This window comes from Leuresthes tenuis, unplaced genomic scaffold, assembly GCF_036924035.1.
Source record: "Leuresthes tenuis unplaced genomic scaffold, fLeuTen1.0.hap1 SCAF_13, whole genome shotgun sequence".
Lineage (NCBI taxonomy): Eukaryota > Metazoa > Chordata > Actinopteri > Atheriniformes > Atherinopsidae > Leuresthes > Leuresthes tenuis.
Genome location: NW_027325367.1, coordinates 21,579,650 through 21,606,491, shown reverse-complemented (window position 1 = coordinate 21,606,491; position 26,842 = coordinate 21,579,650). Strand labels below are relative to the sequence as shown.

Sequence of the window (26,842 nt, the reverse complement as noted above, 5' to 3'; positions counted from 1 at the left end):
TGCCGCCTGCCATGTGGCGAGAGAGGGTACTGCATGGAAATTAATTAATAATTAATAATTTCTGTTTCCTGTCGTGCTGACTGAGTTTATGCAGCAGACGCCTGTCATATGGGGAGGAAGGGTACTGCGTGAAAACGAACGAATCACTCACTGAGACTATTCATTACTCCCGAGTCATATAAAAGATTAGTTAATATCGAACAAATCGTTCGCAAACGACACATCACTATCACACAATGCAAAGAGGAGAAACAGTTCTGACGAGAAGAGAAGCCACGCAAAGCAGATATATGTTTTCGAAGGTAAGTTTTGGCAGCAAACTCCCAAAATGATAATAAAAATTCCAGCCCTTTACAACTCATAACTACTAGTAACGTTTAGTGATGTGTGATTCATGAGTCAATCGTTCAGAACTCGAAATAATTTTTACTGACTCGGGAGTTACGAGTTATTGTCTCCATTAACTCGTTCACTGAGTCACCCTGCTACTGCCAGCTAACTACAAAGAGGAGACATGCCACACAACTGTTATTCTCGCTGCAATTGTGTAAATGTATCAAGCTAATTGCTATATTAGCTCCGAGGCTGAAGCAACGGCTCTGCTCCAGCTCATATCTTGTAGAGCCCCTCTCTTAAGTTAGATTTATAGTCTTCCAGAACGTCTTCATTGAGCATTCGAAGTTCTGCGTCGAGGAAACACGTTGCTCTGCAATTCACCATGCCGGTAGGGGGGTGTGGCTGTATGTTTGTGTGGTTTCAGGGGTTATAGCCGAATCCTTGCTTTTTCTTCCGGTCACAGTTAACAACAGTAAACAATGGCAACCAAGGTGGAGCAGCTGTATTTGCAGTTGGAGCTCATCAGTATTGAAGAACTTATTCTTAAATTGCAAATGTTGAAGCCAGGCAACAGAGAAGACATTCGCGGGGGTGGTCTGTACGACCGGTCGAGGCTGGGAACGGGTGAATTTACAACACTGGTTGTGAATTCACTGGTGTGAATTTACAGGCTACGGCGGAGGAGTCAATGTCGATGACGTCGGTAATAAGTAGCGACGTCGTCGACATGACGTTAAAGCAGAAACTACGACTTACCCGAGAAACTCGCCAACTCTCTGCTCCCGCACGATTCATGACTTATACCCAACTTGCTGTTCACAGGCAGCTCACAGCTCACTCGCTCTCCCTCCAAGCTCGTAGAAACTCGCCAACCAGGGCTCTCAAATTTTGAATGTTGGGCGGGTCGCAGAAATGGGGGTCTTTCATTAATATTATCATTATTAGTGATGTTGTTGATACTAACTGCTCTGCTCAGAGTCATGGGAGACGTTCTTGTTTCCTGCCGTTTCCATAGTGCCAGAGAAATATATATTATATATATTTTTTCAGCGTGAGAAATGTCATGTGTGGCGTGTGAGCGTGTGAACTTGTTGAAATGCGTGTGTCTCACACGAGGAGAACATGCAACCTCCACACAGAAAGGCCCCAGCAAAGGCCCCAGCAAAAATAGACACATAGACAGATCTAGAAGTCATACTTTAGCAGTGTTGAGGAAATGGTTAAGAGAGTGATGCCACGGCTCATGGAGAGTGGTTGTTTTTATTCTACTTAGAAAAAAATAGGTCTTAAGAAGTTGATGTTCTGGTTAGTCTCAAAAGCTTTTGATAATTCATACAAGTGGTTTAGCAATTTTCTGAATGTGTTTCAGTTTGAATGTATGGGCTATCTTCATGCAGTGTGCAAATGCACTATCATCGCTTTTAGTTATAAGAAATTATTGAATTACCTGGAACTAAATCATCCTATTCATTTGCACATTTTGATACCAAATGACACAATGGGCCTCATGCAAGAACATTTTCCTATTCTTATTCTAAATTTCTCTCACTTTTTTCGCATGAAGGCGTTGTATGAACACGCCATGTCAGATTGGACAAATGCTCTTAATTTCAGAAAAGTGTGCAAACAATCTGCGTTAATGATAAATGCCACCCGTGCGTATTTAAGTGTACGTGCGCAAGTATACTAAATTTGCATACTCAGCGCCCAAAATAATACCATATAAGGCTACGCTTCCTCTCTCCTGTGCCAGGAAGTGTTAGGTGTTGAGTCATGAGACTGGCATCAAGGCGCAAAAAGGAAAATAATCTGGCATGCCTTCAGTTTGACCCCCGCTGTAGTAAAAAACATCCACCTGGCCTTCAGCACACCAATAGTGCGCTCCACAACTGCACGGGTGCTTTGACGTGTATATGTGTGCAATCTATTGCTCTGATTATGTTTGGTAGTCCAGCCATGGCATGAAAAGTCCCTCTTAATTTCTACTTGTTCGACAGCGGTGTATGGGAATTTGATGTGTCTGAGTGATAAACTGATGAGAGCTTTGATGCCCAAGGGGAGCACACGACTCACAGAGGACTGTTACATACCCGATCTGTCTCCAGTCTCCCTCTGAAAGGTTCCTGTGGCCAAAAATTCAAGGTTGGGGAGGACCTGTACATGTGGTGGAATTGGGTTTGATCGGCGTGTTTCTCTATAAACAAGTTTAGTGTTTCCCACTAAACTTGTTATATACAGAGTCAAATTAATCTTCAATTAGTGCAGTGTTAACACTTCAACTGATACAGTACTTCAAACCCTTTGAGTTTATGTCAAAGTTCATCATACTATGAAGTGACGAAAACTTCTTTTTAACTTTAACTAAATCTCCAGCTCTTGTTAGCATTTCCCTTTACCTAATATTTTAACTTTCTATTAAACTTTACCCTTGAATTGGCACTATAACTTATTTCAGTGTTCACATAAAAACAACATCCTTGCCTTGACACTTCAATGAATACTCCATACCATTGACTGACAAAATCCTTCCAACAGTTGAAAGTCAGCACTTTCAAAAATTAGGTGGCAGGTTATTAGATCAACCATATCCAAGTGGTCATATCCATTATGTTCCAAAGTCAGAAAAAATAGAATATTACATTCACTTGGATAGAAAACCTTCACTCTCAGTCTTAGAACATAGCCACACATAGCCTACTATAGTCAATTTGGATCACAATTTGGATTTCCTTTTGCTCTACAAAACTTAAATGGGCATTTAATAAATTACAGGATATTATTGAAAAGCCTCCCTATGTGAGACACACCCCTCTGACTCACCTGTCTCTCCTCCTCCCTATTTTCTTGCATTGGCATTCTCTTGTTAGGATTATCAATTATACTGGGGATAGTGTAACACAAGCTTTTCAGTCTTTAAAGTCAGTTACTTTATATGAAAATTATGTTGTACCCAACAAGTGGGGGAGCAGAAACATAAGTTTGTACCCCCACTTTGAATAATGCTGTTGCTCCTATTGCTTCAATGCTCAAGTGCCTATGAACACACTGATCACCAATTCTCCAAAGTCACATATCTGTGACTTTGTAACTTTGGAGTTTACTTGTGCTATCAAAGCACAGTGTTTGTAGAACTCTGCCTTATATCACCTGCTCAAGGAAAGTGTATTTAGTCTCCAATGCCATTGAACGTTGTAATACATTATATGGAATATGAAATAAGAAAATGGAAGGAAATAAGAAAATACTATTCCTCTCATGTTTGTACTTCTGCTGTGTCTTGCTTGTTAAGAAAAATTTCACTGAAAACTTTTCACAGAGAAATCAATCTACATGCTTGCTAACAAGCACACAGTTTAATGGGTGTATGCCAGCATAAAACACAAAACAATGACCAGACCAGAATAAATTTGCATGTCCAAATGAGGGTGAGGGGAAACAGTGAAGTACAGAAGAAAACTGGTCTGTCCCTTGATGAGGTTTCATAATTAGCAACAGAGAAAACTAACTGTCAGACAGAGCTTTTTGTTGTTGTGATGATTTTTTTTTCAGATAGATATCAGTGTATGTGTGTAAATGTTAGACTAGAATAGAAAAATACTTTATTAGGATTGTTATTTAGGATCACTAATAATTAGAATGTTGCAAATACATTTGTAAGAATAAAATAAATAAATAAATAAACAACTAAGTTGGTCTTTGACTCACCGCGCACAAAACTTTAGTAGGTTACTTTGGATCCCAGTGGTGATGGTCCTCCACCCAAGGGATGTCAGCGCTCCCATCTCTTAATACCAATAGTGAAGTTGGAGGCACAACTCTTCTAAGATCAGGATTGCAAATTCCTGTCAGTCCCATGGCAGCGGACAAATCACTCATAGGATCCCACTTCTGACACCAAATTGTTGTGGAAATTTAATAAGTCTTAATAAGAGAAGATCAACTATATTGTTTTTAAGTATTTATTTCTTTCAATAAAGGTCAGTCAATAATACATAAAGCATGGCGGTCTGCAGCGTGAGGGACAATGGGGTGCAGCTGCAGGCTGCCTTTAGCTGGACTCGATAACACAGTGTTGCTGTGAGACCTTGCCCGTTACTGTGAGTGGATGCTTTGCTCACACAGAGTTCTTTGCTGAGTTAAGACAATAATTGAAGGTTATGAACAACTTTCATAAGAAACATATGAAACGTTCCCATGTATAGAGCTAAGGCAATGGATGTATTAATTTTCCATCACAGGTCTTGTGTGTGTGCTATATGATGTAGTTTATGATACTGTGCATGTGGCCTGTTAATATTTGATGAGATCATCAAGCATAAATGTCTCTTGATGATTTTTTTTAAATGTTTTTATTTTAAATCTAAGCTAATGCATTCATATGAAATGTCTGTTTTCGTTGGTTAGTTTACTTCCTGTGGTTCACCTGGTTTCTGTTGCTGTTTAGCTCTCACCTGTTGTCAGTCCCCTCACCACTCTCCCTCTGTACACACGTGGACAAAATTGTTGGTACCCCTCAGTTAAAGAAGGAAAAACCCACAATTCTCACTGAAAGCACTTGAAACCTACAAAAGTAAATTAAATAATCAAAATCAGCCATTACTTTTGAATTGTTGATTAACATAATTATTTAAAAAAAAAAAAACTAATGAAATAGGGCTGGACAAAAATGATAATACTCATAACTTAATATTTTGTTGCACAACCTTTTGAGGCAATCACTGCAATTAAACGATTTCTGTATTTGTCAATGAGCGTTCTGCAGCTGTCAACAGGTATTTTGGCCCACTCCTCATGAGCAAACTGCTCCAGTTGTCTCAGGTTTGATGGGTGTCTTCTCCAAATGGCATGTTTCAGCTCCTTCCACAGATGTTCAATGGGATTCAGATCTGGGCTCATGGAAGGCCACTTTAGAATAGTCCAACGCTTTTCTCTCAGCCATTCTTGGGTGTTTTTGGCTGTGTGTTTTAGATCGTTGTCCTGTTGGAAGACCCATGACCTGCGACTGAGACCAAGCTTTCTGACACTAGGCAACACATTTCTCTCCAGAATGCCTTGATAGTCGTCCGATTTAATTTTACCTTGCACACATTCAAGACACCCTGTGCCAGATGCAGCAAAGCAGCCCCAAAACATTGCTGAGCCTCCTCCATGTTTCACCGTAGGGACAGTGTTCTTTTCTTCGTATGCTTGGTTTTTTAGTCTATGAACATAGAGTTGATATGCCTTACCAAAAAGCTCCATTTTGGTCTTATCTGTCCAAAGGACATTCTCCCAGAAGCTTTGTGGCTTGTCAACATGCATTTTTGCAAATTCCAGTCTCACTTTTTTATGATTTTTTCCCATGAAGTCCACTTTGGCTCAAACAACGACGAATGGTGCGATCTGACACTGACGTACCTTGGCCTTGGAGTTCACCTTTAATTTCTTTGGAGGTTGTCCTGGGCTCTTTGGATACAATCCGAACGAACCGTCTCTTCCTCTTGCGGCCACGTCCAGGGAGGTTGGCTACTGTCCCGTGGGTCTTGAACTTCTAAATAATATGAGCCACTGTTGTCACAGGAACTTCAAGCTGTTTAGAGATGGTCGTATAGCCTGCACCTTTAAGATGTTTGTCTATAATCTTTTTTCGGATGTCCTGGGACAATTCTCTCCTCCGCTTTCTGTTGTCCATGTTCAGTGTGGTACACACCTTTTCACCAAACAGCAGAGTGACTACTTGTCTCCCTTTAAATAGGCAGACTGACTGATTATGAGTTTGGAAACACCTGTGATGTCAATTAAAGGACACACCTGAGTTAATCATGTCACTCTGGTCAAATAGTTTTCAATCTTTTATAGAGGTACCATCAGTTTTGTCCAGCCCTATTTCATTAGTTTGTTTTTTTAAATAATTATGTTAATCAACATTTCAAAAGTAATGGCTGACTTTGATTATTTAATTTTCAATTAATTTTTATTTATTGTTACTTTTGTAGGTTTCAAGTGCTTTCAGTGAGAATTGTGGGTTTTTCCTTCTTTAACTGAGGGGTACCAACAATTTTGTCCACGTGTCTATATATCCTCCTGGTTTTTGTTTTCTCCTTGCCAGATCATCGTGTGTTTTTGTCCCTGTGACTCCATCCTGTTTTTTTTTCTTGTTATTATGTGTTTGGATTTACATGTTTACCAGTATTTTGGATTTGTGGACTTTTTTTCACTTTCTTCTATGCAGTGCCTGCTCTGGAAGTTTATTAAATTCTCTCAGTTTTATATCTTTCAATCGGAAGGTTGGAGCATTGATTCTTGGCCACATACTGAAGTGTCCTTGGGGAAGACACTGAACCCCATGTTTCCTCTGATGCATCTATTGGTGTATGATAGAGAGAAGAAAAAAGCACTGTGTAGCCTATAACACTATATAGACTAAAACGTGCTACATGAGTGTGAGTGAATGTGACTTGTTGAGTAAAAGCGCTTTGAGTAGTCAACTAGATTTGAAAAGTTATATATAGGTGCAGTCTATGTATTATTTATATAATCATACAAATATATATCTATCTTGACTGATTGATTGATTTATTTTATTTCGAACACAGGAAAAAAAAATATATATATATATAAATGAAAAATGCATTCAATATCATGTTTGAAAGGATTAGGAAGAAGTAAAAAACTTATTAAATCCTACCCCTAGTCTATATACATATATACATACCTACACCGACACATGCACACATACACACCTACACCTAAATCTACACAATACACACATAAATATCTCTATCTATATTTACATATGTATCCGAAAACACACATGCCTACACTCTCACACAAATCATTTTTCCCCTCCACTCTTTCCTTCCTTTTCCCTTCAATTTATAATAGCAGAGCCGCCCCGCCCCCCCACCCCCCTGAGGAATTTAACAACTATGGGCCTCGTTCTATCACCTCCACCGGGTTTCCCTGTGTGGTGCGCCCTCTCCCCTAAATTCTCCGCCAGGATCTTCTTGATTTTCTCCTCCGGCTCAGCCCAGGTTTCTCCGGGTGATTCAGGTACTTCATCAAATATGAGGTTGCTGCGTTTCGTCTGTCCCTCCAAGTAATCCGTTATGGTCAGCAAACTGTCACAAACTTTGTAAATATCTGCTTGCATGGTTTCACGGTGCTCAGCATGTTTTCTGCTGTCACTTTTCAAGTCGTTCACTTCTTTTTATGTGAACTGTCGACTTACTTTCACTTCTTATATATCCTTTGATATTGTCTCTAGTCTGCTGTTTTTCAAATCCATAATGATTTGGACAAAGCCTTTGAAATTTTCTTGTTGTTGCTGTAGGAGAACCATAAACATATCCTTCTGTTGTTGCATCAAATCGGTTAATTGGCTGAGTGACACATACTCCTCATCTGTCTGCATCTCCACTTTTGAAGCTTTAGGTGGCATTTTAGGCGTCTTTTCGACATCTCGGTTACGTCAACGTCGTACAAGGTTATGGTTAACTTTTAAAAGGTTTAAGCACCTCAACTAGCTTAGCCTAGTCTCGGATGAAATGGAAATCTATTTACCTATACACATATATACAATTACGTAAAGGACAGTGAATTTGAAATATTGCAGTTTATATGGCCTGTCAATTGGAACACTGGGAGCAGTGTTCATTGTAAAGTCACACACTTTCATTGGAACAGCCTGTCATATGAAAGACCTCCTGTACATGCTGGTGGAATCTGAGACTAAAACTAAGATTAATTGTACATAAACTCTTACTCTGACTGGACGTTTGAGTTGTTTCCCTCCTGATCATCATGCTGCTGCCTCAGTTGTACTTCAAATGAGTTTTTATAAAAGCATTTCAAATAATGAAATGTTTCCTTTTTGTACGTTTTTTTTTTTAAATCACATGAAGTCTGATGCAGCTCTTTTACAAAGATGAGAATTATAAGCCACAAATATCATGACACTGTCGACAGCAAGTGTCAACTCTAATACCCAGACACAAATTTAGACAAGAAATTAGTAAAGTCAGTACTAGATTATTATATGGAGGTCATCATACTTTTAAACTTACATTTAACATATTTTTACTCTTAGTCTATTGCTATTGTTGCAGCAGTGTTGCCTCAGACTTGTTTACAGGAACCTTTTGTTGCTTAGAGCACAAATTAATGAATTATTCATGGCTCAGGAGTAAAAATGGAAACATTGTTAAAATGACCAAATGTCTGATGAATACGTGTATAGAGAAAGCAAAAAATTGTTTTAGACACATTTTACTTTCCTTTATTTGCTAAGCACATTGCAGACTAATTAATATATTTGAACTAGTTAATGATATATATATATATATATATATATATATATATATATATATATATATATATATATATATATATATATATTCCCAGGTTCCCAGGTTTACCTGGCTTGTTGGAGTTTTTGTTACCTATCTGTCTGGTCTTGCTCAGACAATCAATCATGAGGACAGAATCTAAACCATCTCTTTGTATGATCCAGTTTCAGATTTCTTGCAAATAAAATTGACAAGCTTGGAGTGCTCATAATAACAAAGCATAAATATTGAGTATGCAGTGTTATGTGTTTCAAAGAGACATAGCCACTGGAGCACATAACAAATCAAATACCTTGTTGTTTGGTTTTAAGGTAATATGGGCAGATGTAAGCATCAGACGTAGCAGCAAAAGTAAAGGTGTAATTATGGTTGCGCTTGTTAAAGCAACACACCAGCGAAGTTTGAATCTTAAAACTGTGATTCAGATTTTTTATTTTTTTTGAAGCACCAACCTTTGCTATCCACATTCCTGGGTATGAACTGTCCTGGAGTTGCCCAGTATGACACAGATTCATTGTACAGTACCATGTTACACACCAGCAACTAGGTAAAACACACTTAACACACATAACAAATTCCTATATTTGCAAATTTTTTTATATATTTTTACTGACTATCTTTTTAGCTTTAGTATATGTCTTATCTATGTGTATTGAATGTTTACTTGTACTAGAAATGTCTTGTCTTATATGTTGTGCATGTGCACTTTATACGTTTTCGCCATGGGAGAGTGGGAAACGTCCTTTCAATTCCTTTGTATGTCCTCACATGTGAAGTAATTGACATTAAAGATACTTTTACTTTGACTTGACAAATAAAGCAAAAAAGACAATACCACAAGTAAAGCAAGAGGGAAAAAAGACGTGTGTGAGCATGTTTGTTCATTATATATATCATATGAAATAAAAATATGTTGTCTTATTCTTGTTAGGTCTTGTAACATTACCCTAGCTTCTTTGTTTTTATGACAGTGGTATTACATCCCCCAACTGTAAAGGGAACCAATGAGCAAAAATACCAATTCTCTAGTGATGCTTTAACAACAGATGGTGTAATTGTGGACATGTCACGATGAAGGAGAGAATCTGTATCAGGGGCTGTTCGTTTACATCCATATTATCTACTAAAAAGTTCACCTGATTTTCTAGAAGCTATGTAAATCTCACATGGTTCCACTGTTGATGCTGTCTGTGATGTCATCAGCACAGTCTTTGGCAACTGGTGGAAGCCTGGACGGAGCAATTGAGCTTAACATGTTTTTCAATAGGTTCAGTAAGATCAAAACCCATGCTCCTCTTCAACCTCAAACTACACAAACCTAACACCCTACCTATAACCACAGTTTCACTTTCACACCTCCAAAATGTCACCCCGCAAATCAGTCATGGATCTTAACACAGCCTCACCAACATCTCCCTCCACACAGAGATACCTCCTCTGCCTCCCTTTCCATAGTCTGTCTGTAACAGTCAGGTGAAGACAGCTAGAGACTGTTCTGGAACAAGGCCATAGGTCTTCAATCTTAATCTAAGCCAGAAAAAAAGTTACATTTCTGTGGAAGATAACCTGTCTTTTTCCAGTACCTAAAGAATATCACATCCATCTTTCCTCCGTGACTATGGAGCAGTTGCCATAACATCCCACAGATGAAAGACTTGGGGAGACTGTCCCTGTTACCTTGGCAAACAAGTGAACATATTTCAGGACCCACTACATTGCTGATTGTCCTAGAGTTGCTGATGAAGTTGCCATCACCTTCCTGCCTCAACGGGCCACTTTCATCATTACATGATTCATCCTGCACTGTTATGGGAGAAGCTCCAGAAAATGACAAAATAGAGGTGGGTGCTTCCACAACCCCTTGGATTGATGACTCCTTGACAGGGAACAGTTTATTAGACTGAGAGGTTGTTCTTTGGAGAAAGTTGCCAGCACCAATTGGAACTGTACTCTCACTATTCTTCACACCTTAGAAATCAAGAACAACTCAGTCCTGTCATCTGTACTGGTGCCGCCCTAACAGCAGGATGGTCATATATATAGTTTAAATAAAATTGATAATAGTGATAATTTACAGCCATGACTGGCACCCATTCCTCACGCTTTGTCTTGAAAATTAAAAAAGAACAAATACTGAAAAAATAAACAACAACCCCCCCCCCCCCCCCCCCCCCCCGTTGTTTCTTATTATTTGATTGACCTGGCCCTGAACCAATCACCTGTCCTGCACCATATGCTGTGGAAAAGGGGGATGGGATGAGTTATCGTTGCGTATCTCAGGTAGCAGTTCCTATTGACAGATGACAACATTTAATTTAATTATTTTTTATTGTTATTTATATTACTTTAGTGTGTGTTTCGTGGTCTGTTGGTATTTTTGATCAACAATTAAACCTTTAATGTCTATCATACGGCTGTGTTCCATTAATGTTTGGGGTTGTGTGTGTGGGCTGGGGGGCGAGATGGATGCCAAACCATAATCTCACCTTGGGCACCAAAATGGCTGGAGCCTGCAACAGATGGTGTAATCCTGGACATGCTTCTGAGAAGGAATGTCTCTGCATCACATGTTGAGCTGTGGGCTGTGAGTTCAGATCCATGTTGTCTACTGAGAGAGTTCACCTGTGTTAAATGGCAATGCAACAATACCCCAATTCATTGATGGTGGTCTCTGTTGGCCAGAACAATTTCCTCTGAGCCACGCTTAAGCTTTCTACGTTTGTCAGCTGATTTATATTTTTTTTAGTAATCTAGCTATAGCAATAACATATATTTGATAATAATTAATACTGCAGCACTATAATTTCCCTTCAAGTTAATAAGGTATTGTTGAATTGATTTTCCAGAAATACTCAGATAACACTGCAGTTGCTGCATCAGTGTATCAGTGATTGACAAAAAGCTGAGTACAGAGAACAGATCTACCACTTGGTGTGGTAATATTCACCTTATCTTAATTATAAGCCAGACATAAATTCCATCGTGGGAGAAGAGGTGCAGGTGATGGAGGATTACAGATACCCTGGTGTTTACATGGACTATAGGCTATAGACCGGAAATGCAACACAGAGCCTATGTACAAAAAGGAAAGAGCAAAGACAAAGCTTGGATTCTTCAGGGTCAGGAACAAGATGCTGCATTTCTGTGGTAGAAACTGCAACCAAGATGTTGCTTTTCTTGCATAAGTCTGTGGTAGAGACTATTATCTGCTTTGCAGCCATCTGTTGGGCCAGAAGCATCAGAGCCAGAGACTCAAAGAAACTGAACAAACTAAAGAAAGCTGGCTCTGGAGCTGATTGAGCAAAAGATTGCTTCACATTAGAATTAAAAAATGGATTCAACTGATATAAAAAACATCATTATGTATGACATTATACTTTCCTTTTGATATTAATAAAGCATTTTTCACTTCATTTCATTCATTTAATTTCATGTAGCTGACTGAATATCTATTATCTAATATAACAAACTTTGCGTTGCATAGAGACATTTTCAAAATAACCTCCTCAAACCAGGCATACTCAGCCTTCAAGTCCTCTTGTATCTTCTCACTTATCAAGCTAGTTACTATTGAATTTAGGCATTTCAAAGAAGCAACAATTATTACAATAAATGAAGATGATGAGAAGAAGATATTGTATGTGACGTGTTATATAATGCTATATTGTGTTATATGATATATTCACTATGCTCAACAGCCAATCAGAGTGAGCTCGCACCCACAAACATGTTGAATCAGTCTAACAATACATTGCAATATTTAACTGTGTAGGGGCCCTTGTATAGTATGTGATTTTGTGAGGTGTTCAGTCTTTCTCTGCTATTTATTTTTCAAGCTAGCTATGTTTCCAGCATCACACTAGGTTTTTATCAATATGTTGATTCTGAAATGGCAGTTCAAGGACACATTTGCTCTATTTCTGTTTGTTTCATCAACAGATTGCAACATATACAGTTATATGGTAAAATACTACATGTTGGCAGGAGAGTTCTAAAATGTCTCTCTATTTCCTCTGACAGAGGGAGAGATTGAGAAACATCGAGAGGATTTGTAACCTGCTGAGGAAGGTAAGCAATGAGGCACATATTTCACATGTCAGCAACAAGCTTAATTGAAGACTGGCTTTGGCCCCATGCATTTGTCATAAATGTTATCCAAACAGCAAACATTGATATCCTTTCACACCATCTAGTTTTTGTTTGTAGAGCTGTATATTCCTGCAGGGTAACTTCTGCAGCTTCGTTTTTGAAAGGAGTCTTAACTTACACAGTGATTCCTCTGTTATCATCTTGCCACTTGTTGGCCTGACATCAAAGGGGAGGCAGACACTGAGCATTTCTGCAGATCCCTATTATTTATTTCAGGTATGCATGGTGACTTAGTATGATGATAAAGATGCCATCACCCAGCTTCAGTCTGATATCTGTTTCTCCATACACCCATCTAAAATTCTCACATCCTATATGAATGTGTGCATTTATGTGTGTTATTGTGTATGTCTCTGTATTATGCTCAGGCATTGACTGAGCGGCTGATGTTGATTATCATTGTTGTCAACTGGTGCCTCCAGGGACAAGGAGCATTTTCTCCACCACACTTTTGCAAACACAAATACACACACATGCATGCATGCACACACACATATACATATACTAATATGCTCACTTTCTTGCTATTTGCTACTACATAAAAGCTTAAAGAGATTATCAACCAAGTCTAGAATGATTTAATTAAAGCTATTGAAATTGTTTCATTGGAAGAAAAAAAAAATGGAGTCAGAGTGCATCTTGTCAAGTACAAGAAAAATTTGTAACATCCAATTCTGCAGTTCAACCGGCAACCGGTAGATTGATTCTATCTCTCCTCTATTGCATTGCATTGTGCATCTTATTCAGTTTTAATGAAGTCTCATCCTTAAGAATTTATCAAGGTTATGTGCTCTTATACACAATTCATTGCAAAAGCCACTGGTCTTGCTTTTACGAGTTATGCTAAATCATTACAGTGAGAAACCCAAACTGTGCTTTTTTTGTGATACTTTTTCATAACACCTTTTTTGTTTACTTTTGAATTCTTATTTAAGGTTTTACGTAAATCTTATAAATACAAGCTTTAAAATACCCAACTATGTTGGAGTATGTTGCTGTTCATGTAATGTTCAACAAAGACGTAATGCTGCCGCTAAATAAAAAAGCCTTTACCCAACAAGTCACTTACAATGTTTATTTCAAATTCAAGCATTAACAGCAGGGAGAAAAAAATTTATTAAGTTTTGTATCCAGTTCTCATTTTGCAAAATACCTGCATTGATGAAATTCTGACATGACTAAATATTTTTCTTTGTATTTTTATGGGGAACATAAACCAAGTAATAGTTTTTTAGTTTCCTTTTTTTAGTACTTCCTAATATCTTAAACTTATCTTTGTTAATTTACAAAATTGTTTTTACAAGCTAATGTCTGGTCCATTCTGCATGATTAAAACATAGATTGTGAAAGATAGAACTAATTGTAGACCAAAATGTTGTAGTCACATTCAGCACTGAAGCTCTTTTAATCACACACATTCACTTTTCATTCAGACAAAATATCATGTGGTCTTAACATGTTATGACTCAAAAGTCACAAAAACCTTTGAATTCCTATTATATAATATACTATAGCTGTAGCTATATAGCCTCTCAGAGAAGGCAATATGCACACCACGAGATCCTGAATTGTTGATTGAAGTCCTAAGATTAAAAAATTTGACTCAAAGCAACTTTAAACATGCTACAGAAAGGTATAGAATAATGAATCAAACAAATGCATCTGAGTGCACTTAACTATAATGTCAGACCATCAAGGACTTTTATGACACAATTTTGTCAAGCTTATCACACAGATTGAAGAAACAAACAAACAAAATAGATTTAACTGAATTAATAAGCTATTCTTTGCACACAAAAGCCTGATACAAAAACTTGTTTTTAACCATAGAATAATAGAATATGCCAACAAATGTATACAGTATCACAGTATGTAGGTCATCATAATGTGTAATGCTTCCTGTTTCATACAGGAACAAAATTTAGAAGCCAGTTTGCACTCTTTTCTGATAAATTTGTTTTGCTCTTGTTGTACTTTCAGCCTTTCAGCTTGGATGCCTGAGCTAATGATGTAGGAGGATCTGCTGCACTGTGGAGGTGTTTTCTCCTCCCTTTGCTAGAACTCCTCTTTCCTCATGTAAGCCATTCAGCCACCAAAAACTGGCACAGTCACAGCACCGTGGTTCTGACTAATTTGGTTCAAAGTGTTGGCTGTGTTTCTTTATGTTGGGACACCTATTTGATAGTTTTCAATGCAGATATCCAGACAGACATGGATACTTGACATTTTTGTTCTTAGTTGAGTGTGTCGTGTTCTGATGGGTTTTGGACAGCTGCACTCTCATTCAGACGACAATAGCTTGAGGGGATATGCAGTGTTTTTCAAATGTAAATATGCAGGAAATGCTATGTGCCGGCCTTATCGGCAGCAAGTCTGTGTAGCTCTCAATTATATTTGTCGTTTATTAAATTATATGTAATTTTTATTTTTTATCTAAAACTTTTTACTGATTTTTAGTGATATGCTTTTTACTTACATTTTGTTTTATTATTTATTTTTTTGACAATGTGCACTGCTACCAGTACTAGAGCAGTAAGAGAAGAACTGTTGGCACTGTCAAGGATTGGACGCAGAATTAAACATCTTCACAGCCATATGAGCAGATCGTGACCAGAGTACGAGTGGTAAGCGGAAAGGCGGGGGTATTATCCTGTTTTTTAATCAGAGATGGGTTAACCCCCACAATGTGACCGTTAAGGAGAGGATATGTTGTCCAGATATTGAACTGCTGTCAGTTGGTTTCCGTGCGTTCTATGCGCCCAGAGAGTTTCCATATACAGTCGTCATCGTTGTTTACATTCCACCGAGGACAGCACCAACAACGGCGTGTGACGTCATCCACGACGCCGTTGCTAGGATACAGACCCAGCATCCTGAGGCATTCATTGCAATCACAGGGGATTTCAACCACGTCTTTCTATCATCCTGCCTGACTGGCTTTGTACAGTATATGGACTGTCCAACATGTGGAGAAAAGACATAAGATCTGTTTTATGCTAATGTGAAGGAGGCTTACAGGGCAGTGTCTCTTCCACCACTGGGTAGATCTGATCACAGCATGGTCTATCTCCAACCCACATACACACCTTGTATACAAAGACTTCCTGTTACTACCAGATCTTTCAGGAAGTGGTCACCAGAGGCGTGTGATGAATTGAGAGACTGCTTTGATGTCACAGACTGGGCTGTACTGCTGGGGGAAGAAGAAATGGACATTGACATGGACAGGAGAGTCAGCACCATCAATAACTATATTAACTTCTGTAGGGACACTGTGATTCCAGTGAAGACTATCCTAATAATAAAGCATGGATCACCAGTGACATAAAAGACCTCCTGAACCAGAAAAAGATGGCGTTCCAGAATGGGGATGGAGATAGGCGGAGGAATGTACAACTGGAGCTTGAAACGACATGTATGAGTTATATGTCGAGCTAAGGTGGAGACAACTGGAGAACAATAACACCAAGGAGGTGTGGAGAGACATGAGGACAATTACTGGCTACAGACTGAAAAACTTGCAGTCTGTGGAAGGTAATATGAACAGAGCCAATACTTTCAACCAATATTTTAACAGGTTTGATAGTGTGGCTTTTTCCACCTCTGCTGCTGCTCCCTCCATCCCCATCACTACAGGTGCTTCCTCTATACTGCTTCCACTTCCCAGCTGTACTTCCACCTCAATGGCAACTCGTATCGCCAAGCCTCCTCCTCCACCTGACTGCACCTCCACCTCTGCAGCAGCTCTCACCAACAGGCTTATTCTGTCCAGCTGTACCACCACCTCTTCGGCAGCTTCCATCACCAGGCATCCTGAATCCAGCCGCACCTCCACCTCTGCGGCAGCTTCCACCACTAGACCTCCTGAGCCCAGCTGCACATCCACATCTGCGGCAGCTTCCAGCACCAGGCATCCTGAGCACAGCTGATCCACCACATCTGTGGCAGCTACCACATCCAGGCCTCCTGAGCCCAGTTGCACGCTCACATCTGTGGCTACTCCCACCGCCTGGCCTCCTCAGTTCAGCTGTACCTCCACCTCTGCAGCAACTCCCACCACTTACCCTCCTCTGTCTAGCTGCACCCCCACCCCCATCTCTAAAATTGATAGCAGCATCACTCCTGTCGTCATCCCTCCACTACAACCTCTGTCTAAATATAGAGGTTGGGGCTGAGCTCAGGAGGCTTCAGTCAGGGAGGGCTGCAGGCCCAGATGGAGTCTGTCCAAGGCTTCTGAGGGACTGTGCTGGTCAACTAGCAGTCCCTCTTCATAGGCTCTTCAATATGAGCCTTAAGATGGAAAAAGTCCCGGTGCTGTGGAAAACTTCTTGTCTCATACCAGTGCCCAAATTAGGGCAACCGGTGGAGCTGAATGACTACAGACCGGTGGCTTTGACATCTCATCTCGTGAAGACCTTGTTTGTCGCATGAGATTGCAGGTTGCTTAGGATCTTGACCCCTCCAGTTTGCCTACTATAAACACATAGGAGTGGAAGATGCAATTCTGTACATGCTGCATCGGGCATATGCTCATCAGGATGTGCCTGGTTCATATGTGAGAATCATGTTCTTTGACTTCTCCTGTGCCTTCAACACCATACGGCCTCCGATACTGAAAGACAAGCTTCTAGGTATGGGTGTGGCCCCCTTCCTGACATCATGGTTTATAGACTATTTGACAGCAAGACCACAGTATGTCAGGATGGGAAGATGTGTTTCTGGGACACTAGAATGCAGTACTGGGGCTCTGCAGGGTACCGTTTTGGCTCCTTTTTTTTCACCCTGTACACATCAGACTTCAGGTACAACTCAGAGTCCTGCCACATACAGAAGTATTCTGATGATACGGCTGTTGTGGCATGTGTGCGTGGTAGACAGGAGAAGGAGTACAGGGACCTTGTGGAATCCTTCTATGGCTGGACCAAAAATAACTTTTTGCTCCTGAACACTACCAGAGCTGGTGGTGGATTTCAGGAGATCTAAAACTCCAAACCAATCAGTCTGCATTGATGGAGGGGAGATGGAGACTGTTCAGACCTGAAAATACCTGGGGGTGGTGCTGAATAATAAACTGGAGTGGTCTGCCAACATGGAAGCAGTGTACAGGATGGGCCAGAGCCGTCTCATCTTCCTGAGACAGCTCAGGTCCTTCAATGTCTGTAGTGATATGATTTGCATGTTTTATCACACTATCACTGAGAGTGCACTGTTCTATCCTGTTGTCTGCTGGGGGAGTTGCACTACAGACAAAAACTGTAGACACCTGGAAAAACTGGTTAAAAAGGCCAGTTCTGTTGTAGGCAGAAGACTAGACCCTCAGTGCTGTGGTGGAGCAACGGATGAGGAGGAAATTATATTCTGTTTTGAATAATAATAGACATCCTCTCCACAGCATTATGGTAAGTCAGAGGAGCAGCTGCAGTGAGAGGCTCATCTCACTGCGCTGTAGGACTGAGAGGTTAAGGAGGTCCTTTGTCCCCACAGCCATAAAGGCTTTTTGATATTGACTGCTGACATGTTCTTCTCAAATGTATTTGTTTCATCATTGAATATTATTATCATTATTATTATCAATATTATTGTTGTTGTCTAGTATGAAATCATTGTAAATATTTATAATTTTTTGAGCTACTCGACTAATTTGAATTTCCCCCACCGGGGGATGAATAAAGTATTTTTCTATTTCTATTCTATTCTATTCATATATATATATATTTATATATATATATATATATATATATATATATATATATATGTGTGTGTGTGTGTGTGTGTCTATTAGATGTCAAAGTCTTGTGGTTTCGAGCGATAAACTAGTGTGTTGTCACAGCAACTGAGCAAAGCTGAGTGTACTCGTTCGCGTTCTTTGTACCTTTATTTTAGGGTCTGTCTTGCCCCCCCTTCTCTTTTTTTGTTTTTAAACCCCACTCTCAATCTTTCTTTCTTAGTACTCCTACTATCCACTTCCCTCTCTACACATTCTTAAGTTAGCACAGAGTAGGTGACAGAAGTAGTTCTAAAATGCTATAGTTTAAATCCCTACCTTGCTGTCATTAAAATTGTGTCTGGTTGTGTCTGGTCATAAGGTGATTATAAAATTACTGGCTTTTTAAATAATATTTGCACCTATATGCAGAATAGGATTAATTAATTAGCAGAGAAAGAGCCTTTAATGAGAATGTGAAAATGCTATTTTAATTGATTATTAATTAATTTATTTGTTTAAATGCCATCAGTAGTGGGTAGCCACAGGGATTTTTGATCCACAGCTATTTTTGATATTGTAAATGTACGAAAATTCCACACTGGAAGTAACACATTTATCTGACTTTCCAATATTATTTGATATTTTGAATGTGTTTCATTCATGTCAGCCATTGTGCCCTCATAAACCTACCTAGTGTGGTCTCTTGTTGAGAGTGTGGGTGTGTGGGGGTGGAGGTGCATGTGTGTGAGTGAGCAAATTGGTAGACAGTAGATGGTTAATTCTTTTTTATCATATTACCTGGAATGGTGTATGAGTAAATAGTATCTATGGTAACATTGAATTTCCACGTGTGTTTGTATGTGTACAAAAGACCAGCAATCTCGTAAGCATACCGCTGCTTACCTTACAGTGGTGCATATTATGGACTATGCTGAGGTTATTGAACACAATAACCTTAGGTGATGATGGGCAAGAGAGGTTCTATTTCACTCCTCCTGACCGCCAGAGGCGGTGCTTTAGCACTGGATATTTCCATCTCACATATGTGCAGGTCGAGGTATTATACCAACAAAGTCACCTGTGACCATGTAATGAGGTAGGGTGCACGCCCCAGTATAAGAGCCCCACGTCATCACGCAATCTGTTCCTTCTATCTTCTCGCATTTGAGGAAAAATCTGATAGCAGGTCAGTGGGCTCGCCGGCGGTAGTCTTGTAACCTGAGTGTTGGTGCTTCGACTATTCGTCCACCAGAGACTGCGGCTAGCTGCTTATTTCTTTTTCAAATGCGTCTGTTTCTTTCGGGCGAACAGCGGTGACCTCACCGTTACGATTCGCACTGAATTACTACAGACAGGTAAGTAAGAGCCGGCGGCTCGCCGGGCTTATATTTGGGTTAAACGGCGGTGTTTTCGCCGCAGGTTATATTACACGCTACGTTGCTTGACTCTCTGTTTTCGGTGAGTGGTAGCAGCAGTAAGCACGCTATTAGACGTCTTACTTTAAATTGTCGGGCAGTGTGGAGTGCACTGACTCGTTGAAATAACGCTCCGGTGTGGACGCGTTTGAACCTTATTTTGTGTGGGCGACATAGTGTTTCCACTGTAACTGTCTCACACTGTTTAGGGGTTAATTGTGCAGCATAGCATTGGCTGTATTACTCTTCGTGCTTCTGGAGACTGTCCCACTTAATGACGTGTTGAGCTCACATGTCTGTAATTCTTGTATGGCCCTCCTCCAACCTGAGGATGGCCACGATCATTGTCCGGCCTGTCTCGGGGTTGAACACCTGAGGACAGGTATATCTGACAACCCATGCATGAACTGTACGTTTATGCCACTGTCGGTAAGAAGGGCTAGACTGGCAGAGGTGGAAGGGGGTACTGCGCTGCTAACCGCTAGCGGGAGCTCTGACCCGGTAGCACCTAGGGGACGAGGATGCAGATGCAGTACGGCCTCACAGGGACCTCCTAAGAAAACTAGGATGGTAGCTCGCAAAGTGGGCACTCTCTCATCTGAGTTTGCTCAGATTAAGGAGCTTCTGCTCAATCTGCAGCCTGATGATAGGGGATCAGCTCCCAGTGGTGACTCTGCCACAAGGGGCTCACCTTGTCATGATATTGATGTGCTGTCAACTGCAGCTTCCTGCAGTTTGTTTGATGATGAGGGGGACGGACAGGACGAGGAGAAAGACGAGCCTCTGACGATTTGTTTCAAGGGTCTGATGGTTCATTGCGTGGATCAGAAGCTGGCCATGCCACAATGAAACCAGCAATTCGAATGGCTTTAGCACACCTGGAGCTGGATGACGCTCCCATCACAGCAGCTCCTTCGAGTGCCTTTTTTAGGCAGACACCGCAGCCTGCCGCTTTCTCGGTTCCTCCTTCGAAACCCTATATTGAAGAGCTCCAGCGCTGCTGGGCAGATCCAAAATTATTGTCCCATCACACCAGTGATTGGGTTGGATCGTATGGCCCCAGTCGATCCTACCATTGCCTCTTTGATAGTCTAACCTGATGAGGCTCTTAGACCTGACGCCCGCTGTCCCCGTCCTCAGTGCCGGCTGACTGATAATCTCCTTGTTAGGACTTATAATATAGCGGCACGCATGGACCATATTGGTAATTCCTTTTCCCACCTTATTCTGGGCCTGTCTCAGATCATGCAGGAATCTGGTGTAGATTCCTCTGCTCAGACCCTCAGTGATGCATCCCTTCAGGCTTTTGCATTCATGTCTAGGGAGCTGGGAAGGTTGATGTCAACGGTGACACTGGCATGTCGCCAAGTCTGGTTGGCACAGTCCTCTCTGTCGGAAGGGTGTCGCCGTACTCTCTGTTCTCTTACAGTGGTTCCAGGTCACATGTTTGGGCCAGCTGCTCAGCAGGCACTAGAGCGCAGTGCCCAAGTGGACCAGGCCAGGCTGCGGTTTGCAGGCCTGCGTCGGGGCCCGGCTCAGGCCCCAAGGCAGAGGGGGCTTTTACCATCTGGTCCCAGCCGCTCGCATCCACCTGCTCGCCCAGGTGCACAGCTGAGGTCCTCTCACTATTCGGGGCATTATGATCAGCGCCGGCGGGTTCCCCCCAGCCAGTCTTTCAGGTGCCAAGAGGACCAGCCCCCAGTGGTCGCCCCCCCAAAGGCTCTAGGAGCCGGGGGGGTCAGACCTGAAGCTCAAAGGGCCGGTGTCGGGCACTTCTCTCAGCAGCACATCAGCTACTGGGAAAGTGAGACCACGGATGGGTGCAATTTAAACGTTAGTTAGTGTTTTGGAGATGCGTGCAGCCCCCCGTGGTAAGTGGGCTTTTCAGTGTGCAGTTTGGCTGGCTCTGTTACCCAGCAGCCACCCTGTTGGTTAGTGGGATGTACCGCTTAGTTCTTTTTGCGGGGTCGGGTTATGTGGGGGTTTTATTTTTTTGTCAGTTGTGTTTTTGCCAGCCTTTTGTATGTCATTTGTCATACAACTTCACCCTCTGTCCCTCCACATGGATTATGCCACTTACTTGCTTGAGTTGGGGATGAGTCAAATCACTTTTACTACCTGGAATTGTAGGGGTGTGGGCAAAGCTCTTAAATGTGGTAAAGTATTTTCTCATTTAAAGTCCCTGTCTTCTGATATTTTTTTTTGCAGGAGACCCATATTCATCCTTCAGAGCAGAGGCGTTTAAGATCTGTGTGGGTATCTCAGGTGTACCAGTCCACCTTCTCCTCCAAGGGAGGGGGGTTGCCATTCTTGTTCGCAGAACCATTCCATTTGTATTCAAAACGCAGACTACCGATCAAGGGTGGGAAGTTCATACTTGTCACAGGCATGGTCAATTCAGTCCCTTTAGTTCTCGTAAACATTTACGCCCCCAATTTTTTCTGCAATATATTCAACCTTGTTACACAATATAATGATCATAATATAACAATTTGCGGCAACTTTAATTGTTATTTTGATCCACTAATGGATAGTTCCTCTTCGTCCATGGCCCCATTATTGAAATCCGTCTCTGTACTCAATAATCTTATGGAGGCACCAGCACCCCTTGGAGAGACAATGTTCTTTTTTCTCCCCTGTGCATGGCAGTTTCACCAGAATTGATTATCTGCTGGTTGACTCTACACTTATTTCGAATGTAACAGGTTTGACTTACTATAGTATCTTAGTTTCAGACCATGCACCCCTCTCAATGGTGATTGACTTCAATCTTTATGACCCTCAAAATAATTGGAAATTTAACCGCTCTCTATATTTAGATGACACTTTCAGGGACTACATATCGACCAAGAATGCAGACTTTTTTCACTTCAATGACAATGGCGCTGTCTCAGATTCTACCTTGTGGGAGTCCTTTAAAGTTATTGTAAGAGGACGTTTCAGGCATCCTGCAAAAGGGCCAGGCACAGGGGTCGCACTGACATTGAGGCTGAATTGGCTGTTTTGGAGGAGGACTATCGTAACGCTGGTTCTGAAGACACACTTAGCTCTATTTTGAAAGTGAAATATGAATACAACCATATTCTGGGCGAGCAGGTAGGGAACTATATTCGTAGACTAAAGCAGAGGCACTTTGAGCTGGGTCAGACGGCAGATAAATTGCTTGCTAGGCAACTGAAGGGAGTCCAATCTGATAGGACAATACATAAAATTTCTTCATCCGCTGGTCAGCTTTTGACTGATCACAAGCAGATCAATGACAGATTTTTTAGCTTTTACAGCCAGCTATATACTTCCAGATGTACTGCCATGGATACAGATATTGTCAACTTTCTCCATACTCTAGACATTCCAGTCCTTTCTGATTTAGCAAAACTGGAATTGGACTTTGACTTCATGCTGGAGGAAATCAAAAATGCTATTCATTCTTTTCCCAGCGGCAAAGAATGAGGTCCAGATGGATTTAGGATTGACACACATTTCAATTGCTTAGTGAAAAATGGTATATTCCCTCGCACCCTTTACAATACCCATATCTGTGTCCTCTGTAGCGTTCTAGATATGACATTAATTCTTAAGATCTCGTTTAGAAAATGGGGCACCACCTACCATTTACGCTGGCAGGAACGTATGAAATATATATTAAGAGTCGTTACTGAAGGTTGGAATTCTCTCTGAATTGACCGGAGTTACTTAAAAAACATGAAACACGGATCGATTATATATATATGGTCATTTATTTAACATGGGGGTAAGACAGCACTCAGGACGTCTGGTAATGAGGACATAACACCAAAGGTTCAGTTCAATAGATCAGGAATAAGAGACATGGGACTTAATATTTCTATAGCGGTCTCTGGCTAATTATAGGGGTGACTTACTGCATGAATGAAAACTTGGTTATTCTAACTCAGCCCTATTTATTACCAAACCATAGCCGAGGTTCCTTGAGAGTTAGACAAGGGTGGACCTTACTTTGAGCATAATCCAGAGAATTTGGCCGCCGCCTTCCCAGGAGTTTGGATGAGCGAGTCCCCAAGCGAACGCTTGAAGATTCTCTTTCTCCGGTGGAATGGTGGCTAGTGGAGCAGCTCAGGATCCTTGGAGCGTGTGGAAAGTTAGTCCAGTCTCTGGTTCTGGTTCGGCTTGAAGGCACCTGATGCGGTATCTCGTCTCCCCTTTTGCAGAATGATGTGGGCAGGTGGCTGAGTGGCTTTTGAGCGGGGTCGAGTCAAAATAACCCCATCAAAAATTGTGTTTTCAAGTAAACTTGGTCAAAAAAAGGGAATTATTGGTTAAGTCTGCCCCGTGGCTTTTGCTTAGGAAATGTGAGTCTCATAAAGTTAACGAACATGAGATCAGTGAAATAGTCTAAGTAGAGGGTAAATAAGTGACTAAAAGAGAAAAATGAGTCTAGAGTCTGAAAGTGTAAAATAAACTATAACTGAAACAAACAAAATAAAATAAAATAAAAGCACACTTCCGTTTCACTGCCGAGGGCGGAGTTTCGACATTGGTTTACATCCAATGAAATGGCGGGTTTGCCTTTGGGCGTCACAGAGGGGCTTTGATTCTTAAATTAACTTTTATAAAAGAAAAGTTAATCTCTCTTGTCCCGGCATCCCAAAGCACATTCAAAGAATACATTAATACCATACTTATCACACAGGTATTAAATATAAGCAATGTAAACATGAATCAGTTGACATGTTCAACCAAGAGATGACGATGGATTATGGTGAGTGATCAATAGAATTCAAAATATATTATTCATATGGTTCATTGACTGACGGTTATTATTGTAACTGTCAGGTTACCAGGGGACTCAGGACACAAATGCAGGGTCGTGTGGGTTCCAAAGGTTTTATTATTTAAAGGCAGCACACAGAACACAGGAATGCAGGGCGATCTCCTGGTAGCGCAAAAGAAAAAGGCTAAAAAAACCTAAGCGCTCTCCTCTGTAACTAAGCGGAGGAAGAGTGCAGCTATGAAAGGTACAAACATAAAACTCTTCAACTGGGAGGGAAACAAAAAGCTATGAACGTTTAACAAAACAATGTCACGCTCTCCTAAAGAGGCGGAGTAAAACATGATGCACTCTGACCAAACAGAGACTCTACAACGATAAACTTAAAACTCTCCTTTAACGGAGGTGACTATGAAAAGTTACAACAAAAATCATTCCTTGAAAGCGGAGGAAAAAAGGCTGTGAAACTTACCGTATCGAATAACAAACTAAGGCTATGGGTAAGAAGAAATTACAACCCAAGATAGCACTGCAGGAGGATCGCTCACTGCAGGCTCGTGGAACTGTGGATCGTGGAACAAGACAAGGGGCTGGTAATGCAGCTCGAACGGAGACAACATACTGGCCCAAGACAAGGGGAACGCTTGACACGGGAGGAAGGGCAAGATACCTGGGACGAGAGGAGACAGTTAGTGCTTTTTCAAAATAAAACAGGAAATGACGAGACAAGACATGGAGCAGAACATAAACTGTGACAGTAACACACACACATTTAATTTGCACTAATGCTGTAGTCACCATATTATAAACAGGAGAATAAAATACAGAATGATTTTAATTCCAAGATTCGCTGTCATGATCTGTAGATGGCACTGTGGTTCCACGGCACGATGGTCGGGTCCTACGGCGTAATATTAACTTTCCTGGTGTTTTACGTACAGCGTCGTGAAAAGTCTTAAAATGATGCTTGAGCTGTCCTTTTTTGTATTTCACAATCGGTAGGTAATTATGAGGCATATTGGTAACAGATTAATTAATCCATCTGAAACTGCCTCTGAAGCTTTTCTTTAATTTTCCAACAAGGGTCTGTCTTTTGTCCGGATGGTGAGTGTCAAGTCTTAATTTACAGCTCTTTAGATAAGGATGGTAATGTTCACTCTTGGTACGCACCCCACTGACCTATCTGATACCAAAAGGTGGGTCTATGTTTATCCAACTCAGCTCTGGCCGGCCGAGCAGATGTTAATCTGACTCCAGAATCTTTCAAAGGTGGAAGGTCCTTGTTTAGAATGTTTTTTCACTTTGTTTCTCATGATTGTAAATTAGGGAGTTTGTTATTTTCAAATCACTCCTAACAGATCAGAGAAAAAGGGTTTCTTTGGGTCTCCCCCCCTTTACTGGTCATCACGAGTACGCTCCACCTCTTAAAAAAAGACAGAGATTAAACAAATGTCTCATGATATCGCCTTTGAACTAAATTTCAACTTCTAAAACAACCCCCCAACCCACTGATGGTGATCCCTGAAGATTTCTAGATTAGATTAGATTAGATTAGATTAGGTAGAACTTTATTGATCCGTTTGGAAAATTCCTGCAGGGAAATTCAGATTCCAGAAAAATGTAAAAAAGAATAGTATACAAAATTACACATGCAAAGATAGATAATAATATCCATCCATCCATTATCTACCGTTTCTCTGGGGGTCGGGTCGCGGGGGCAGCAGCTTGAGCAGAGAAACCCAGACGTCCCTGTCCCCAGCCACTTCCTCCAGCTCTTCCGGGGGGACCCCAAGGCATTCCCAGGCCAGCCGCGAGACATAGTCTCTCCAACGTGTCCTGGGTCTTCCCCGGGGTCTCCTCCCAGTGGAACGTGCCTGGAACACCTCACCAGGGAGGCGTCCAGGAAGCATCCTAACCAGATGCCCGAGCCACCTCATCTGGCTCCTCTCAATGCGGAGCAGCAGTGGTTCTACTCCGAGCCCCTTCCGGATGACTGAGCTTCTCACCCTATCTCTAAGGGAGAGCCCAGACACCCTGCAGAGGAAGCCCATTTCGGCCGCTTGTATTCGCAATCTCCTTCTTTCGGTCACTACCCACAACTCGTGACCATAGGTGAGGGTAGGAACGTAGACTGACCAGTAAATCTGGTCAGCTCCTTCTT

The 26,842-nt window shown here is 41.2% G+C and overlaps 1 protein-coding gene across 1 annotated transcript in view; it reads left to right on the top strand.

Annotated features, from left to right (window-relative positions):
• Nucleotides 1-26,842, top strand: part of cnih3 (cornichon family AMPA receptor auxiliary protein 3) — a 148,247-nt gene that overhangs the window by 47,633 nt on the left and 73,772 nt on the right. The window contains exon 3 of the mRNA XM_072362624.1: nucleotides 12,684-12,731. Within this exon, the coding sequence (XP_072218725.1) occupies nucleotides 12,684-12,731 (48 nt within the window). The remainder of the gene's footprint in view (nucleotides 1-12,683; nucleotides 12,732-26,842) is intronic.